Here is a 20,190-nt window from a genome sequence, read left to right as displayed (position 1 = left end):
CAATTTACTGCCAGAGGGAGAGGGAGCAGCAATCCATTCTAGCACAGTTGTTGTGATCTGGGGCTTTAGGAGCACGAATATACCTTTGCTCTGAAAACTGCTGCCACAAGGAGCTCCGTGCACAGCTCCTGTGCCAGTGGTTAAGTGGCCACTGCTGCAGCACCCCTTGCACCCTCTGGAGAAATGCAGTAGTTGTGGGGTTTTATGTCTGTTTGTATGTTTTTTTAAAACCTCTCTGTGCTGTGGGTTACAGCTGGAAGCTGGAGTTAGATTCTGGCGGATGAGAGTTTGTTCAGTGATTATTTTGGGTCAGAATCAGGGTGAGGAGTGAACTCAGTGCTGCCTCTGCAGTGCAGAACGAGAGTGGGGCAAATGGCTAAATCCAGCCTTGCATCTTTGCGAGTGCCTGCTGCAGAATGCTTCTTCCTCTGTGTAACAGTTAATTTTATTCAACTCAGCATGGTTTCATCTGAATGTTTTCAATTTCTCTCATTTTATCAGAGTTGCAGAAAGCAAAAATGTTTCGGTCTTCTACGGGGACACTACAGTTTCTGCTTCATTCAGCTGTAACTACTAGTATTTTTTTCTCACTTAAGGATAGATTCTTCAATGCTTCTGGCATCTTTAAGTTTTTGTAAGATACTGTATTTGGCATAGCAGTAGCATTATTTTGACAGCACTGTTTTGTATCCGTACTGCAGTAAATATGGTTCATTTGTAACTGAAACTCTCTGCAGGTTGCAGCTGACAGGCAATATTGTAAGTGGTAGGATTTGCTCATCTTTGGTTTTATAATGGTCAGCCTGTCTCTCCTGCTGCCACATTAGAAACTATAGCTGTGCAGCCTAAAAATTAGAGATAATAGAGCATCTCTTTATTACACTTCCATAAAGTCAAATGTTTGGGTTGATTTTCACGTGTGAATGACTTTCAAATGGTGTCTTTAACATAGGAAACTTCCTAAAAGTTGAAAGAATGCAAAATATTCAGGAGTTTGATTCTTCTTATCAAAATCAAATTACTAGAATTACATGTGACTCAGTTCTACACAAATCTATAACATTCAGGTTGGTAACATATGACTGGTTTTGGAAAAGTTAGTATATTGATACTTGGTTGACAAATGGATCCAACAAATAAGATTATCTAGAGGCTTAATAAAAGACATAGAAGTGTAAGGAACCATTGTATCCTGACATTTCTAGTACATTTGTAATGTAAATAAATTGCCTGACAAAAAAAAAAAAAAAAAAAGAGTAAAAGAGAATGTGTCCCTGTAAATCAGTAAGCATTCAATACTGCTTTTCTGGCTTCTTCACAGAGTGGATCCAACTTGCCATCACCTCCTAAAGGAGAAAAACACAACTTATACGCAAGTAAATTTATTCTTATTTTGCATTAGTATTCATTATTGTAGCATCCACATTTCTTTGCATTCTCCCTTATGGTGCTTTGACCCAGATTGGCTCTATCCTTTTTAGCTGCATAATCTGAGATTGTTTCAGCATTGATTTGGATTGGAAGCAGAGCAAGAAGTGGATGCAGCACTGCAGGTGATTCAATAAACAAGAGAAAGAGAGGGAGAGAGAGAACACATATGCACACTAGTATACACTGTCTTGAGCTGTGACCAAAAAGTTGTATTTTTTTGGCAGAAATTTCCAGAAAGACAACAAATGGAACCTTTCAGTTGCTGGTCTGTCTAGTTTCTTTGCAAGAAGGTGAAACCAATCAAGCTGTGCTGTTGGAAATGCCTTTATAGTCAGTCAATTTTCTGCTTTCCCTCCACAAGTCCTCCTTTCCTGGCCCTAAACAGGCTCTTGAACAGTGAGGAGGGGAGAAGCAGTGGCTGTCAGCCTTTCTTTGGCTGCCAGTAGAATAGAAAATGCGAAAACTTAAGCCCTCAAGCTTCTTGTCTCTCCTGCAGCAAAAATTTTAATTAAAAAACTGCTGTCAGTGAAGCACCAAAATAAGGAGGCTGAAAAAACAAAGAAGCTAAAGCCCAAGCATAGAAAGGTATTTGTTATTTTGAATGGAGAATAGTGCCCTAATATGCCTGTGGGCTGAAACGTAAGTGGCTTGCTTGTGATTGTACACTGGAGCCTGGGGAAAGGTGCTGAGTAGTGGCATCTCAAGTTCCAAGCACTGCCTTGTGCACTTCAAAAACCTCAAATAGAAAGTACTGCAGAACTGTGAAGTGACAATGTTGACAAAAGTCGGACTGTTTATGTCTTAGGAAATACTCATTTCAAAATCTAAGTGTTTTCAGAGAGAGAGAGTGGTCTGATTAAACCTTTGTACTCACCAAAGTCCAGGTCATTGATGTTGCAGCAAAATACAGTCTCCCCATTTACTGTAAGTTCCACAGTATTCCAGTCTGGTATTTCTTCTAGAGTAAGTTCATGTCCATCTGCTTCCAAAACAGCTGCAAAAGAGCAGGGAAGCAGTGAGATGTACTATCATTTGCTTGGTTTGCTGTGAACTCATCAGTTTTAGAGCTTACGAGACCACAGAGCAAATAATAGTGTCAGCATTGTTAAGTGCTGTACAAAACTCCCTACAATCCTATCAGCTCTAATTTCTGACTTCACTATTATTACATTAATGGATCTCCTTTGAATTAAACCTCCACCCTCTGTCATTTCTAGTTCTAGCGGTTTCATAAAAGGCAAGAAATTCATTATGCACTTGTATTTGCTATTAACTGGCACAGCAGCTATAAGACACACAGTGTATTTATTTATAAATACCAGGGAATAAAATGAAATTCAAAAGAAATCTCCCATAAAGGTTAGGATGGTGCTATAGAACAGCTGGAACAACCTTGATAACCCACTTGTTCATTGACGCATAATTCATTTCACTTCTCCTTGAAGAGTAATTCCTCAGTACAGTTAAAGGCTCGAGACTTTGTGAAGCTTTCTGAGAATCAAACTAAAAGGGACAAAATCCTCTCTTAAACTATGTATCTGTTTAGGTACATTAGACTTGTTTGGGGTTTCTTACAGTACTTGTATAGCATTGCTGTAAATTAATCAGAACGGGGGAAGTAGATGAACTGGCTGATAATGCAACTCCAGCAGCACATAAATACCATAGGGGTCTGCTTGGGCCCCATAGGTTTAAATTTCTTTTTGAGTCATCTTATTCCATAGACTTGTTTTACAAGGCAGAAGAAGATTTCTGTATTTCTTTCACCTTTTCAGGTTCTTATCAATTATTTGTCAAGGCTGAGTCCATGTGCTGACAATACAGATCAGTTATTTTGGCCCATCTTTTAAAAGAAACGTAGGTAGAAGCACCACTTTCATTATCCTAGCTCATTGTAGTTGTATGATAGGTAAGGGTGGGCATTTCCCCACTGGAACTTGCATGGCTCAAACATACAGCCTGACTGCATCCCCCTGTGAAAACTGATTGCAGTATTTTAATTTAACTCACTGAAAAACTACAGAAAATGACTCAGAAAGGAGTCCAGTAGCATTCCTTGAATTTCCAGTGTTTTTTTGACAGATGAGCAGAACCTTCATTAGACAATTCTAACTGCTTTCTAGGAAATTTTAATGCCAACCTCTGATAATTAATTCATATCTTTAAAATGGATGAGAGAGATGAAATCTTTGTACTGCTAGTTCTAAATTCATCCTTAAGAGGGATGGCTCACCAAGACACTGGTTTCAATAGTTTAAGGCCTGTTCTTCCCTAATCCGTATCACATGTGTATTTAAATGACTGAGTAATCTCAGGCAGATGTTTTGAATGAATTGTCAGTAGTATATACATATTGTATTACAGTATACTACTGTATTATTGTATTATGTTAGCTTCCGTTATCAAGCCAACAGTGATCTGTCTGATACTGCGTTTGCTTACCTTTTTGTTATATGCACGTGGTCTAAAGCACTTGTAATCATAGAATTTAACTTACCGGAACACTTTAGATCCCATACATACAATTCTCTTGAGCTGGCAACTTTTGATGGGTTTTGTTAGGCAGAAATTTTTATTGTGTATCCTCATACAGAAGGAAAGCATTAAGATGGAGATCTAATACTCATTCCCTAATAAACATAAAATAGACTACAGAAATTCTTGATTCATGATGAATAAGGCAAAAATAGGGTATTAAAGTACTTCTTACTTCATTTTCCTTTTTTAAAAAAAAAAATGAATGGGCTGCTCACACGGCTTCCACGGTATCCACCAGCCCCGTGAGTGGCCCTCCACCACTGCAGCCCTTCGGTAAGGCCTTTCCCAGCCAAAGCGCTGAGAGCGGCACGTCCCGCTCAGCTCCCGGCCGGAGACTCGCCGCGGCGCCGGGCACCGCCGCAGCAGCGCCCGCTCCTCCTCCGCGCTGACCCGCGACCCCCGCGCCGGGGGGAACCCAACTCCCCCGCCCCCGCCGGCTGCAAGCGGCTCCGCGCACCTCGCAGGCCCTGCAGGCGGCAGCCGCCGTGTCGCGGCGCCCCGCCGCGGCCCCGCGCCGGCCCGTGCCGCACCGTCACCTGCGCGCGCCGCGGCATGGGGCTGAGGCGAGGCGAGGCGAGGCGCGCGCCGCGACCGTTAGCGACCGTTAGGCGCGGCGCGAGCGGCACGCCCCCCCCCCCCTCAGCGCCTTCCCTGCGGCGAGCCCCGGCCGCCGCGGGGCTCCTCCCAGCCTGGTGACCTGCGGGACAGGAAGCGGCAACGAGACCTTTCTGCGACGGTTTTTATTTGCTCTGAACCTGTGTCTTTAAGGTGAATTCATAGTACCAGGGTATCCTTCACTTCAAGTTACACATATATATATATATGAATATAGAGGCAGATAAATACCATATTCAGTAAAGCACAAAACAAAGCCGTGTGCGCTATGAATACACATTTACATTTATCGTAAATCTACACTATTTTACAAAAATAAAATATCACTAAAATATTTTTATGTCCTCTGTAACTTATACACCAGAAGTTCAGCTATATTGTCATAATATGTCCTATTTTATTTACAGATAGCATAAGGTCTTCGACAATGCTCAAAATGAATGCTATGAGGTACTTAGACCCTTAATACACAGCACTGTTCTGAAGTCAAGTTTCTTTTGCTTTTGTTCACTGTGAATACTGACATTCACAAAAATCTGCTTTAAGTCCTGTATCCCAGTGTTGTATGTACGCATGTGTATACCAGTGTATAGCATGAAATAATTACCATCTTAAAACTCTTGCAGTGAATTTGTCTCAAGCAAAAGGTTTAAATCATTGCCACTTGGTACATTAACATAATTACACTTGGTTAATTGAGATTTTCTACCATTTTAAATATCCATTCCATAGTTTTCCAATTAGAAACATTTTTAAAACTTCCTGTTTGATTTCCCTATATATACAGATTGTATATTTTAAAACCTCAGCAGAGAACTTCATTTATCTAATATCATTAATTTTGAAAAGGTACCTAAGAAAACTATTTCCTGATATCCTTAACATAGGCAGCTGCAGCATGGGATTGTACCACACAGGTGCAGGTGACTGGGGTAGCTGAGAAGAAGCACAGTCCCGTTACAAAGCTCCTGCTGACATGCGGAGGGTAAGTTTGTAATGCTCTGCACTGTGAATTTTATCTATCTTGAATTTATTCAACACTCTCTCGTTTCATCATACCTGAGCTGTGTCTGAAGTAAGGTGCTTTGCATATATTACTTTTACCATGAGTAACAACTAAGGTTAAGCACGTAGTTGAATGTTTTCCTCTGGAGTGACTAAGTTCAGTGAGTTGAGTGACTTATTTCAATGGAATGATATGAAAACTAAAGCAAATACTAAAACCAGCAAATCTCTATGTATGGAATGGTTAGCTAAATAAATAGGACATATGGGTGCTCCCTGCTTTTTCACCCAAGTGAAAAACATGACGTCAGTATTTTTCACCGCTAATAACAGCATCTAAAACACTTGTTATTGCAGCTGTAGACAAAAAATGGTCTTTTCTACTTAGTGATAAACTGGTATAATATTTCATATGTAGTCTTGAGTTTCAGCCTAAATTTTCAGTGATTGTTTGTTGAGTACAGTGTGTGAGCTAATTTTAAAATTCCAGCTAGAGAGGTAAAATAAAAATATACCAGTAATATTTGCAAATAATATTAATATCTGTCAAAGTAGAATATAAAAAAACTATTTCAGTAGAAGTAAATTAATAATCAAATAACTACTCACAATATTTTTATACACATAAAGTGTGGTCATCATTTCACACTTATAGTTCTGTGAACAAAATCCTGAGATTGTAGTGCTACACATGTGTTAAAAGTGCAGAATGCCTTTGTAGTGACATAATAAAAACCAAAGCAAAATTACTGGGAATATTTCAAAATAAGTTTCAGAATTACAGTATAGAAGCAGAATTTAAAGTCATAATTTGAACAGTATATTCATTAAGTGAACACTTGGTTTGACTAACATACTACTTTTTAAAAAATTCTATTTTTAGGACAGATTTTATACCTTTTTTACATAATCTAAAAATAGATTCTGTATTTACTATTGCTTGAACGATATTTAAGGGAATAATGAAATATACATATTTTAAATTAACACATTAACTTTAAAAGTGTAAGTCCAGCCCTCAGTCACTGTAAATCAACATACTTGGTTTACTCCAATGTAGCTGACTTGTTCCAACTGATTATCAGGCCCGCTGTGCTTTAATATAAGGGCTTGTGGCTATACTTTATCCAGCAGACAATTGCATGTATATGACTCCAAAGAGGCATTAAAATAAGCAAGGACATATATACGGTACTGAATCACTATCTAGACTTTGTGGACAGAAAAGATCTCTGCATCTCTCTAACCAGTTTATTGTAATAAATATACTGTCTTGCTTTTAGGCCCGTGAGTACTTAAGCATGTGATTATTCAATCTGCAGGTGGAATTAAAAAGAAAGTCTCTGCTTTTCTATAGGCAAGTAAACAGTCCCTGGCTGGACTACTGAGTGTGTTCCAGCTTGCCTTATAAAGGGTCTGCACCAAATTTAGTTAGTAAGTGTGTATAGTTAGTGACTAAATTCTAACAAGTAGGACTGAAAATCTCTAAGCAAGCCAGCATATTTCAGCTTGAGAAAAGGTAACTGAAAATATCAGTTCTTAGAGGGATTGTTGGGAATTAGATAATGAGAGAAGCCTCAAGATAACACTCCCAGAATATAGAAAGTATTCAGGTGCTATATTATTTTTCCTGTTTAATTTACTCTATCTTGCAGAATATGATACACTATATCTAATATTAAAAAATATAAAATATAAACTCCTCTCAAGTGGGATGATCCAAAGCTGAAATAAGTACTGGTACTCTTGAACTGTTATCTATAGTTCTAGCTTAGAGACTTCCATATCTTGCAAGCATCTCTATCTGCTTGCCTCTGGATTCTAGTTACTTACTGCTCTTTGATTTTGTGTGGTTGCATACAGTTCTTGTTAGTCACAGTGACTAAATTCATTCCTGTGCAGATGAAGAGCTCTTAAGTGGGATTGAATTGCACTTACGCTTTGTGCTTTGCCTCTCTGTCAGACTGAATTTTGCCCACTTATTGAAAGAAATAATTAAGTCAATTTATTATGAACAAAAAACTTGCAGCTGTCTTTGATGGGTCTTATCTCCAGTATGCTGTTTTCTGCATGGACCTCTTCTAGTGTAAGTAGAGCATACATGTGAAGGTGCTTGGTTTGGGGCCAGCACCAACTAGAATAAAGGTTAACTGTTTCTGCATCATTTTTGAGCTGGGGAAACATGCAGACATGCCTGTAATTTTCCTAAAATCTGTTGCTGTTTGTGGAAATGTACAGTAGCCACGTTAAAAATGATCTGCTTTTTTAGGTGACATTACCAGAGTACATCTTTTGGATGTAGGAAATAGCATACAGTATTAAATACTCTTCATGCAAAATTTTTAGATTTAATGGCATCAGCCTATTACTTACATATTATGCTCAACATTCTTGATAGAGGGGATTCTTTTTTTCTTTACATGCAAACTTTGCAAGAATAGATGTGAATGTTTTAGAACTACTTGTAGGGGATGTTAAGTCAGTGTGCCTTAATATTTTATTCATGACATATACAAACTTATTCAATTTCTTTTAGATGGTAAAATGGCCAGATTAGATGGTCAGTGATGATTAGAAATGGTTGTACCACACACACTCATGTTACTGCCTTCTTCATTTTGGCAGATGAAACAAACCTTTTTACTGACTCTTAAGCAAGAAATGGAAGCTTTAGCATTTTGTAAGGTTTAAATGTTGGTAACAATGTAAAAGAAATTATATTTTGGCTGTACACTAATATATTACTTGTATTATCTTGCTTTTGAACAACTGTGTCTTGTTTTCTCATGAGGCGGGTTCAGGAGAATAACTCTCACAGCCTGCTAGGGTTTGCGGTCACTCTGTGACTGTGGGATTGCTTCCTGTTTAGTGAGTGGCTTTGCCATAGTGGAGTTGCATTTACTACACAGATCTCTGATTTCTAGCAGACTTTCTTCCACAGCTTTTGCAAACATGTCAGAGGAGGTTTCTTTACAGTCTTTAAAGCTTGAGATGCAAAATAGTATATGCTCTGGCTGAGGGTTATAACATGCTCCGTAACCATTGGGCACCACGGGCCCGTAGCAGCAGAACATTTCCGTGGTAGTTGGAACCTGGTTGCAGGGAAAAGGTAAGGAATGATTTCTGATTAATCAAGGCATCTGAGATGCTGGTTAGGAATGAGACAAAACAAACAAACAAATACCTTCCTCTTCCCCCCCCCCCCAGCAATGCTACCAGAATTTGAAATGTGGCAAATCAACCTGGAGCTGACACTTGGAACGTAAAAGCTGATCTCAGTATAGAATTTGGTTGTTTGCATTAGAGAACTGGAATAATTTGAAGCAGGTGTAATGCATTTTTTTGCTCACTCTATATAGATCTTTAAAAGCTATGAGCTTTGTTTACTGATTGCTATGGAATTTGTAAGGCTGTATGTAATTATGTTACCTAAAACTTCTGTAAGGTTTTCCTTAATTTATCTTAAACTTGTTATGTTAAACTGGTAATGTGACGGCTGTAATAAATTTCAGAATGTAGTTTTTCTGTTTTTAATAATCATTTATAATTATGATGCTGTCTAAAAATATATTTTAATGCATCTAGGTACCAGCTAAAATTACTTTTCTATTACAGTTCAGTTTAATTATGGCATAATTTCACTGGAGTGACACACTTTCTACTAGAGAAAATAAAGATGTGTTAGAAGTCTATATGTTTCAGACTTGGTGTACATGGGCCTTCAGAAATGACATTTGTTTTTTTTAATGGTGTAGAACAAGTCATTAGTCCTGCTAATAGAGCCATAGAATTGTCAGATAAATTTGCTGTGCAACAGCCGAAGGCCATATAGCTATTCAGGAGCACTCTATACTCATGGTTAGTTTCTTGGAGAATTTATGTAGTAGTATGTTGGTTACATTCACTCATGTCTGAAAGCCTACAAACATTATGACAATATCAAATTACTTATTAAGGTTTTATGCTTCAGCACAATATTATAAGTCTTTTTTGGTTGCATCGTTCCAACTATGTTGAGTTAGTGTTTCCATAAATGAATTCCTATATAGATTTCTCCTTTCATTAGGACTGCTCCTATATGCAAAAAAAAAAAAAAAAAAAAAAAAAAAAAAAAAAAAAAAGAGTTTAATTTTTAAGCTATTTGCTACAAAGGACCTTTCCTTTTTGAGAACATTGAATATAGAAAGCGTTGACTCTTAGAGTATCTTAGTACAGTTGTACATAACTGTAAATCTATAAATGTCTGTAAATTTGAATGTTTCTAAGTGTCTGATATGTCTGTAAATCCAGATGCATGCCTGCACGGGCTGCAGTCTGACAGTGAATAAGTAAGGCTCTGGAAGATTTTAGACATAGCTACTTTTGAGAAGAAAATTTGCTCACAGCTCTTGGCTTTTCTGTCTCAGAATGGCAGCCTGTCTGGCTTGTGGCTGTACTGTCACTGGAGAGAATTCCCAACAGAGCTGGTGCCTGGGGGGAAGGAGGAAAAGATAGAAAACAGGAGGATATGTAGTAGAGAAAGTGAGGAAGGACAGGGCCCTCATAAAAATTTTGCTGAATTTGTATGTGTGCATTTCCAGAATTTCTAGGAAAGGCTTTGAGACATTGCAAGGGAAGTAATAATTTCAGTCAGTAGTTACTGTGCTAATTTTGGGAAATGAATGAAAACTGGAAAAAAAATCTGGAGAATTTTGCAGACCACTTGATGTATCTTTTTTTTTTTTTCCCCTAATCTGTCATTCTCACTGTGAACTGCAAGATCTAAAGAACAAGAATGAATTAGCCTTTGCATAGCAAGACCAGTGAATATGAAAAACTCACCTGGCTGGTTGAGAGGATGAATCGATTGCTTGTCAAATATGTCTCATCCGTAAATATCTCTGGCAGTTCCTTGAAGTGTTCCCGTGCCACCTCTCTCAACCCTAGCAGATGGTTGTCTATTGCCATTCCAGTAATAGCCTGTGTACAACGTGATATATATATACATCACCATTTGACTAAGCATGGGTGTTCATTCCAGTTGCTGTTGCTGCCTAGTTTTATGGTTGGAGTTGATGAACTCTGAGTGGTGTAATGCCTTACCTCAATTCAGATATTACTCTAGGTATGTACTCTGCTGATTAATAACTAGAAGTCCATCTGGTGCTTTGAAGTTGCAAACATTAGGAAAAAGCTTGGTCTTGGGATGTGTCATGCTGATATTATCAGCAGTTCTGGATGCTCATCATTTCTCAGAGCTGAATATCATGGATTAGTCTTTCGAAGCTGCTGAAGGGAGCATATGGGGCACTAGATTTCTCTAAGTACATTTGGAATTGCTGGTGCATCACTGGAATTATATTACAAGGAGGCTCCAAAACACATGCAGGTTGGAATTAATCTTCTATTGCATTGCTGCCTGGGTCTTAGTTCTGGTGGGTAAAATGCATGTGATTCCATAGAATTTAGATCCAAAGATTCACCAGAGGTCTACTATGGATCTACTAGTGATCACAGAATAACTTAAGTCAGAAGGGACCTCTGGAAGTCATCTTTCTGGTCGAGGTACCTCTCAGAGCAGGGTCATCTTTCAAGTTAAAGTATAGAACAGATCGATCTATCATGATCTACTAGCATTCTTCACTACTTGAGAAGACTGGGATTAGGGATGCGGATGCCTTCTCTGTTTAATTCACTGCCTAAACACCCCAGTGTCTGTCCATCCCTGCCCACGTGCTGGCTTCACTGAAGAGTCGGATTGTCTCAGAGGCAGCCATTGTTTCTAATAAGGCATTTAAAAACAGCAAGTGTAGGACAACATAGCTGGATGCATTCCCCAGGCCCAGCACCATGAATCTAGAATTAAATTAAACAGGGCTTTACAAGATTAAAAAAAAAAAAAAGGTGTTTGGCAAGCAAGAGACCTAGAGCAATCCACTTTCCATCCTGCTGTCTGGTTTCTCTGCTCACTGCAATCACAGTACACAGTGAGCTGTGCTTGCCTCCTAGACCCTGCTCTGGAATGTCTCTGTTTTCCTGCTGTGTCCTGTGGCTGCAGGAGGTCAATCAGCAGCATATGTGCCATGACTGGCTGATTAACAGCATAGACATGCTAATGACCAGCTTGCCAGCTAACAAGAACTAACTGCTACTGAGCCTGTAATAAGTTTTTTTTTTCACTCTGGCCTTGCTATGCTTAGTCCTTCTGCTCTAACCAGCTACCTAACTCCATAGACTTAAGGAATTTCATTAGGTTTAAGATCTTTGACCTGCTAGTATAGGTGATTGAAGATGGCTCACAGAATCAAAAGTCAGTAGAGGGAGTAGGCAGACAAATGGACAGACAGCATAATTACAGGTGTTTTGTTTCTTTAGGAAACCAATCAAAATTTTGGCAGCTGAAGAACGGGGCTGAGCTATTCTGAATGGGCAGAAGTTGCCTCAAATGAAAAGATGCATTTAAAGCCCCTTTTTCCACATGTTTATTCTCCAGAAGTAGCACAAAAGCTTGTTAGATTCTTTCTAGGTGGTGACTGCATTGATTACAGGAGAAGAGGGTAGAGGAAGGGAATGCTGAACAAGGAATTTTGGATTACATTGAAATATTCTCTATGGCGTGACACAGGCCCTTCATGACGAGGGAAACAAAGCAATCTAAGAGAGAAGGTAGGATTTAAAGAAGAACACAAGCTCGTTTTTCCTCTTAGGAGCAGAATCATTCTAACCATTATTAAATGCCTGAGGCAAGGGGCAAGGAATGTATAATTTGGTTTCGCATATTAAGGAATAGACACCCATTGGTAAAAGGGCTATTTGTTCATCAAGCCAGATGGAGCAGGGAAGATGCAAAAAGGAGCATACATCAGGGTAGCATTTACGTGTTTTTCTTGTAGAGGGAAACTGACTTGATAATCAAGGAAATATTTTGCTATCACACAAGATTTATAAGGCTGTTAGCAATGACATTTTTGCAACATAGATCAATGTCATGTCTGAAGAGAGGCCGAGACAGGCTAACGAAATAAACTGTGAGTCAACACGTAGGAAAAAACTGTGCTAAATTAAATTTTAGGGCTCCACATTTAAGATAGCAATGCTACTAGTAAGCCCTAACAAGGGGAAATAAAATCATTAGATTGCTTTTTGTTTTATGAAGTAGACTTTTCGGTTTTCTTAGGGGCTATTACACTGTAGTCTGTTACACATATGATTTAGTCAGACCATGCAGGTATTATCCATAATTTAAAGGCACATCAGATAAATTCATTTTTCTGTAGTGATTTTAATTTTTTTCCATGAGCTACACCAGAGGCTAAGTTTTGTAACATTTTCTTTGACTGAAATGACTTGGGGAGGGAGTTAATAAAAAAAATATTTATATAGAAACTCCACTAGCTGTGACCCAGTAAACTGGCAGTACGTTGTCTTCACTGAGGGACTGCCCTGAGATAGCTCAGGTGAAGCATTTTCTCTGAGGTATGATTTACCTTTGCTTTAAAGATGAAATTCAGTCTCAGCTTATGCATATCTCAGCATGATGCTTGAAATATAAAACTTTCTGCTTCTTTTGTTTCACAAACTTAAGAACAAATCCTGCCTAAACACAATACTTCACCTCTCCTATGCTCTGAGTTTACCTTGGAAATAACCACTAGAAGTGAATAATTTCTTGAGTATGAGTATTTAAACAGTGATCAGCAATTATTATATGTAATGGTTTTTAGTGGGTTTGTTAGGCAATAGTCTGAGGCAAGGCCATGGGCAGCAAATTCTCTTAACATAGCTAGTTATTAACATTTATTAATTTCATGAGTGATTTGAGAAAGTTGTTAGTAGATTAAGTCAGTGCTTTATCTTGACACAGTGGGATGCGGAGTGTTACTCAGTCTGAATTGTCTCAATTTTATTCAACAGAAAATGAGTTGTATTTAACCCCCAAATTATTTTTTTTTTCACTGGGAGCAATCCCCTTTTTTAGAAATTGCATTCAGGCCTTTAAAAGGGTCCTTTCCTCATTGTTAGTTACCTCTATTTCATGGTACTCTGGATGAATTTTTTGGAATGCCTGTCTATCTAAGGAGCTAACTTCTCAGCTGCTGGCCACAGACTTAATGAAACTATGACTGCTGCTGTCAGCTGAGGATCAGCTCCCAGATAAGGACCCCTCCCCCTAGGGGAAGAAGAACATAAGAAAATATACCAATGATCAGTTTTAGGGGGGAAAAAAGATTCCTGTGATTACAGATCACATGAGCTTATCTGTAACATGATATCTTATAGATCTAAATACTTGAAAACTTTGGGAATCTAGACTTTCCAGTTTGAGTTCTATCCCTCATACATGTTACAAGACAGCTACCTTGATTTTTTTGCTTGATTGTTTTTTAAGCCTTGCTTGCTTCTTTTGCTGTTAAGGCACTCAATTGTCAACTTGCCACTTAATCTTAGAATACCCCATTTTCCCATTTCTTGGCTCTCTGCATGACTAACATTTCATGATGAACACAAAGGGCACAGAATAAAGGGTTATGGACTCTTGCTAGTGTTCTGCTTTGCAAACCTTTCCTGCAAATATTTAAAAACCCCCAAACCTTCATTATATTTTCACTGCAAGCACTTTAAGCAGAGAACATTTTGGAATTGTTAGTTTGTACACCACCAAGCTTACCAGAATCTTAACTTGTGGCTGGGACTCCTAATTAATGACAATGATACAAGTCATAGATGTTTCACAGAGGCACGTTCCATATGAATACATTGTTTACAATGTCATGTTCCATGACAGTTCTAGATGAGAGAGGTAATGCCCGAGAGTGATGGTCTTTCCACTGATGTCTTATGCAGAATTTTGTCATTTTGTTTTCAGGAAAGTATTTTTCTTAATTGGAATTAGTTGAATAGGGCTATTTAAAGGGTGTTCGGGTCATCAGAAATTTTCTTAAATGTGTCACAGTGGATATTTCCCTATTTAGAGATGGCTACATTTTATAATGCTCAAATACTTAACAACTGTATCTTCATAGTTTTGGAAAAACTAACTAGTTCTTATCTAGATGAAGCAATATTTTACTTACCAAAATAGTGTAATTAGTCTGAGCTGCAATTGCATCCTTAAATCTCTGCATCTTCTCAGAATCCTGTTGAAGAATACAAATATATCTATAATTGAAATATCTTTCAGAGAAATAGCATTTTCCATCAATTAACCAGAAATCAAATAGGAAGGATGCTCAAATGCCCTTTTCTTCTTGCTCTGGTGTAAGCACTCTGAATAAATGTATCAGTGAAAAGCCATAAGGATTCAGTGTCATGATCAGCTACAACACTTGTTTGTGTGAGGGTTGAACAGGCTCGTTGGTCATGTTCTATTTGAAGACCAGGAAAGATCTGCAGTTCTTTCCATGGGTTTTTGGGGGTGTAGTTTATTACTAATTGAATCACTTTATTTGAAGTAGGGAAAATAATTGCCAAGTGTAACTTAGCCTTCCAAAACAGGTAAAATATCTTCTCTGGAGTGGTTTATCTGGATAATGACAGCGGTATTAACGAAAACCATTACTGATGTTTTAGTAGCTGGTCAAAAAATTACTTCCCTGTGTGAAAGGGCATCTAGAATTTTCCATGGCTTATCTCCCCTTCATAGATGCCACACATTTCAAACAACAAACTAGGAAATTTTGAGTCCTGTAAAATGTCAGCTTTTTACATCAAAGGAGCGATCCTAGGAAGTGGTGCCTTGCTGTGCATCAAGTCAGACATGTCAGCTTTGGGAGACCCTGAAACAACCAAGAATGACTAGGTCTCCAGATGAACAGGAAACCTTCAGCTCCAGTGGCTGATGAATGACCTTTAACAGAATCCTTTTAGAAGCAATTCAAGGCCATCATCAGGGACCCTCAGAGTCTGATATTTTTTCACAAGGCTAGAGCCAGGCTTTAGTTCCCTTACACAGATTAAATTATCAAGTGCAGTCTTTAAATCTGATTAATTTACAGCTATTCAAGCAATCTCTGCAGTGTCAGGTGCTGCTTCTTTTACAGCAAGTGTCAAATGCGTGAGATATTTCTTCCAGTAGAGAATCAATCTGACTTGATCAATCTTTGGTGACTGTTCAAGCTCTATCTTGAAAATGACTTTTATCGGCATCAGATAGATTTTTTTTTTAATTTGATTTGGATTAATCGCTATTAACAAACAATATTTTGGGGACTTCTAGGCTACTTAAGTCAAATGATGCATCTCTTTGTCAAAAAAAATAGAATTAACTTCTTCATATCCACAGGCAATCAGTGGGTCTAAGGAAATCACCTTGGAAGAGAGTTCTGTTAAGTGAATTCTATTTCTAACTGATTCTGTGATTACAATATATATACAGTTTTTGACTGAAAGCTGTTCAAATCTAAACAAACATTTTGTAACTTTAAAAGTTTGTCTCAAAGACAGCCATGGATTTGTTTAGATGTCCTTTGCATCTCTCAGTGGACAAGAAGCCACGAAAATTAGCTGTGGAGGAGTTTGAATTCTGCTTGCAGTCTTTTCAGAGGGAATAAAAACATTCTCCCTACTTGGTATTGCCAAGGCATGTGATAGTAATACTTTGGGATGGGGGCATGGCATTCTGCTTGTTCATGTGAAGCAGTACAATTCAGGGTACTGTTAAGATAGGCACAATCTCAGATCTAAGTCATTAAGAAATGAGAAATGTGGAAGCTTTTGTAGAGCTGGAGAAGACAAAGTGCTGGACTTGGGAAGGTGGAAAGAGACTGTTGGAAGGAGCAAGGGGAATATGGCCAGACAATGTACTGGGAGCAGGCTGGCTCTTCCTAGGATCGGCCCAAGCCTGTGGGAACATGTGTTGGGACTGGGGGTATGGCAAGTGCCCATGTCAAGAGGGGAGGGTTGCATGGATGACTCTGGCTTCTAATGAAATACTGCTAAGAGCTGTGCAATGGGCAGTTGGACAGGGCATTGTGACAGCAGATAACAAAGGCATCTTCCTGTCTAATGTATGGTAGTTACTAGTGTATATAGTAGTAGGGTCATAATCTGCCTTGAATTACTCACACCAGGTAGGAAATTACCTCAGCTTTCCTTTGAGCTATTGTTTTTAATATTGAACTTGTTCAAATCTTGTTCATCATGAGGTAAGTTCTGGACTTGGTAGCTTAAGGGGATTGAATAAGCGGTGGACAAACAGAGACTACTTCTTCTCTGGGCAAATTTTTCCTCATCCTCTGATTTTAGAGCCCATTTTACAATGTTTCATTAATTTACACTTAATTTACAGCCCAGCAATACTTCTGACAATCCTATGCTAGATGCTAAGGAACATCTCTGTGGGCTGTTGACACTATAGTAGACTTTTTGTGTGAAATAATCTATACGATGGCAGCGTGTTGCAGCTAAACAACCACCAGGAAATTGCTCATACAGCAGTGAAGAGCAGTGGGTGGAAGTGGGACACAGAGACGTGTTAAGGGAAGTGCTCTGGAAAGGCGAGAGGGACAATGGTACAGATTTGTTTGGATTTGTTTGTGCAAATACTATCTCAGCTCTGTCAGCTGTACTTCTTCCCATCACCATTTACTATGCAGAGCACTCACACTTCTGGCAAATAGATGGTGGTGTCGCAAAAAAGGCAACAAAATTTTTCGTTTTTGCAAGATGGCTGTCAGGACAGTTTGGAGAGCTGTTTTATTAGCTAGGTGATATCTTTTTATCATTAAATTTCAGCTCCCTTGGGGATCCCGTGAAAAATAATTATATTTTGCAGAAGCACACCTTTAAAACCAAAAAGATCAGTCAGAACATTTCCACCAAAATCAAGGCATGTGAATTTGATCACACATTGCAATCTGCAGCATAGCTATGTGTCGTAGGGACTTGCCAGGCAGTTCCCCTGGCGTGACAGTATAATGATCCTGAACTTTCCATTTTCAGCCTAGATCTCTCCAGGGAGCAGAATTTCTCTCTGATGATGGATCATACAGAAGATGATACTAGGCCTAAACTCAGATGTTTTGTTTCTTATAATGTCACATTCAGGCACCTGTGAATCTTTTGGATGCTTAAGAAAAAATAAAAAAACCCCAAATATTTAGCATAATGTCTGGTTTGCATAAAGAGCAAAATCCTGTAAAGCCTGTTATCCTGCCCTACACCTTTGTGTTCTTGGTTAATAGTTAACAACTGAGAGATTGGGGATTGTGAATGTATTTATTTGCCTAGGTTTTTATCAGAGAAGGTAGAGGGAGCCAGACCAACATACCGATAGAGCTGACTTATCATCAATCATTGCTTTTACAAAAGCTAATGCTTCTGATGTAGCAGACCTAATATTGTCGACTCTGCCCTCATCAAATCGCCGTGTGGAAGCACTTTCATAGGTAGGGACAAGTCTCCTGTGGCATCTAAGAAAATGAAATAAGAAAAAGAATGGTTATTTTCAAGGAATCATAAAGACAAAAAGAAATACGAGCTCAGTCTGTTTCATTGTTACAGCCCTGATTTTATTTTTTTGCATAGTATTCATCTTAATGTTAGAATTCTGTAAGAAACTTAAAAAAGATGGATGCTCACTCCTTTCTAATATGAGGAGCTGCACATGGTTGTACACGTTTCAGTTATGCAGCACCAGTAAAAATGACTTGCTGTGTAAAAACAAGGCTAGTAAAACTAGAATTTACTGAAAGATCTAAAGGAATATTTTATTTGTACTGCATCATAAAATAATTGTGTAATTAATCATATACTTACAGGAGTGAAAGATGTTTTATTTAAAAGGAAAAAAATGCTCTCTGTGCGTATGTGTGAATGAAAAACAAAAATAAAAGAGGAAAAGAGTACCACTTGAGACTATGAAGTGGACAGAAGACCCACATTGCAAATAGAACAGAGCATGTAGATTATTGTTTTAATTTGTATTCAGGTATTTATAGCTACAACCTCTGTTTCAGGAAACCTACTTTGCCTTAGCTACTTCCAATTTAATCAGGGATCTGGGTTATAACATAACAGTTCCTTAAACTTTTTGTTGCATAAATGGGATTTGTATGATGGCTGAGATCCAGATGAAAATCTTGGACCAGGTCATTGTTGGCCCTGATTAACGGAGTATGCAAAATGTGTTAGGCATCTGTTGGTTTTGGCTAGATATAGACCACTTCAGGATTTAATTTGACATGATACAGGTTAAGAATTATTGGTGTAATAGGCTATTCTGCAGGAAACCATGCAGCTGATCTCTATCCTGGAGCATTAACTGTTCTGACAATGTAAAAAGGAGCTTTTAACGTTGATAATACCATGGAAATTGGAGGGTATTATCAAATCTTGAGGTTCCTTGAGAAGAAGGCAACAGCTGTCGTTATTATCCTGTATAGGAACTCTGATTTGATATGCTGCTGTAGTATCTGTGTTGTTCCCTGCAGCACAGGGCACACGTGTGGGAAGCTCTAGCTTATTGCTGCAGTGCCCCCAAGTTACACCCTAAGGGGCGAAGGAGCTTTTTTGCCCCATGTACACAGACCCCCTCACTGCTTTGGCTGCTGTGGGTGACAGGATTGTCTGCCAGTCTCTGCCATGTCCCCTCAGCCTCTGGTGAGGTTCGCAGAGGGCTGGCAGGGAAAAGTGCATGTGGAAACAGGGAGCAGGTCAGTACAGAAAAACATGAGAAAGGGGGTGAGTGAAAGGAGTACTCTGTCTTAGTCCCAGAGGCAATTGGCTTCCTTGCAGTCTTTAGGTAAGATAACTCATTTCCACGCAGAAGGTATTTGGTGCTGAGGAAAATCTCAGCCATCTGTTTAAACAACTAATTGAGAATCTCCTCTTGTGCTACCTTGATCCTTGTGTTTTGAATTAACCTTACCTGTAAAATGCTAGCTGAAGTGCTACTTGAATGTAGGCATCTGGGCTAGTCTTTTGTTTCTTGATAAATTCTTTTCCATAGTTCTCAAACTTGTAGGCAATAAAGTCCAGATTTTGTACTAACCTGGAAAACATGCAGAGGCAGTTACTGTGAGGGGCAAAGCTAAATTCCCATTCTACAGGTTGATTTGCAAATAAAATCCAGAGAATATTTCATGCCTATACCCATTCTGAGATGAGCAGGGCTCCTATTCTGCCAATGGTCCTGACATTTGGCAACTTGTTCCACTAACTTTTATTCATATAGGTTCTAGAGTGGGCTTGTAATCTGAAGCCCTGGCATGAGCTCTGGCACTGAAATCATTCAATTCCTTTCAGTAAAACACCTTTTTCTCTCTGGTGTTTCCTCTTCCGAGGCCTAAAATAGGGCCTCCTTTGTTCTGGACAATTTTCTGAGAGATTTACAAGTGCAAGAAATAAGTGAAGAAAATAAGCTCCTTTCAGTGTTTCTATTTAAAAGAAATGGTACCTTTATTTAAAAAAGCAAATAATTGCTCTGTATCCTGAGTATTTTTATACTCTCATAAATGCTTTTAGTCATTTTAAGGCCTTGTTCAGCGTGATCACACTGGACAGACTTAGAGTTGATCATATATATATTGTTAATTCTTCACAGAGAGTTATAACAAAGGCCTGAATATTGAGATGAAATCGTTTGGAAGAAAATCTCTCATTGCCATGACCTCCATCCCCAAA

General features: G+C 38.7%; 2 protein-coding genes across 2 annotated transcripts in view; both read right to left on the bottom strand.

The window, feature by feature from the left end:
- Positions 1–1,275: 1,275 nt before the first annotated feature.
- Positions 1,276–4,523, bottom strand: C7H10orf53 (chromosome 7 C10orf53 homolog). Its single transcript, XM_062580462.1, has 3 exons — positions 4,427–4,523; positions 2,306–2,425; positions 1,276–1,346 (listed from the first exon to the last, which is right to left on the bottom strand). The coding sequence occupies exons 1-3, from the start codon at positions 4,521–4,523 to the stop codon at positions 1,282–1,284; spliced, it is 282 nt and encodes a 93-aa protein (XP_062436446.1). The 3' UTR covers positions 1,276–1,281.
- Positions 4,524–8,411: 3,888 nt separating this feature from the next.
- The window catches only part of CHAT (choline O-acetyltransferase), a 33,423-nt gene continuing 21,644 nt past the window's right edge, over positions 8,412–20,190 (bottom strand). Inside the window, exons 11-15 of the mRNA XM_062580461.1 lie at positions 19,436–19,558; positions 17,837–17,978; positions 14,643–14,705; positions 10,411–10,548; positions 8,412–8,681 (exon numbers count right to left, since the gene is read on the bottom strand). Coding sequence (XP_062436445.1) covers positions 8,412–8,681; positions 10,411–10,548; positions 14,643–14,705; positions 17,837–17,978; positions 19,436–19,558 — 736 coding nt within the window. The remainder of the gene's footprint in view (positions 8,682–10,410; positions 10,549–14,642; positions 14,706–17,836; positions 17,979–19,435; positions 19,559–20,190) is intronic.

Source organism: Rhea pennata, chromosome 7, assembly GCF_028389875.1.
Source record: "Rhea pennata isolate bPtePen1 chromosome 7, bPtePen1.pri, whole genome shotgun sequence".
Taxonomy (NCBI): domain Eukaryota; kingdom Metazoa; phylum Chordata; class Aves; order Rheiformes; family Rheidae; genus Rhea; species Rhea pennata.
The sequence above is the reverse complement of the archived record's forward strand: the minus strand, read 5'-3'. Positions and strand labels throughout refer to the sequence as shown.

Bases quoted from the DNA above. Each gene is read 5' to 3' on its own strand.
- C7H10orf53 (XM_062580462.1), bottom strand. From the start codon at position 4,523: ATGCCGCGGCGCGCGCAGGTGACGGTGCGGCACGGGCCGGCGCGGGGC. The intron at 2,426-4,426 runs GTGCGCGGAGCC...GCTCTTTTGCAG, and splicing joins CCGCCTGCAGGGCCTGCGAG to CTGTTTTGGAAGCAGATGGA. The intron at 1,347-2,305 runs GTGAGTACAAAG...TTTCTCCTTTAG, and splicing joins CATCAATGACCTGGACTTTG to GAGGTGATGGCAAGTTGGAT.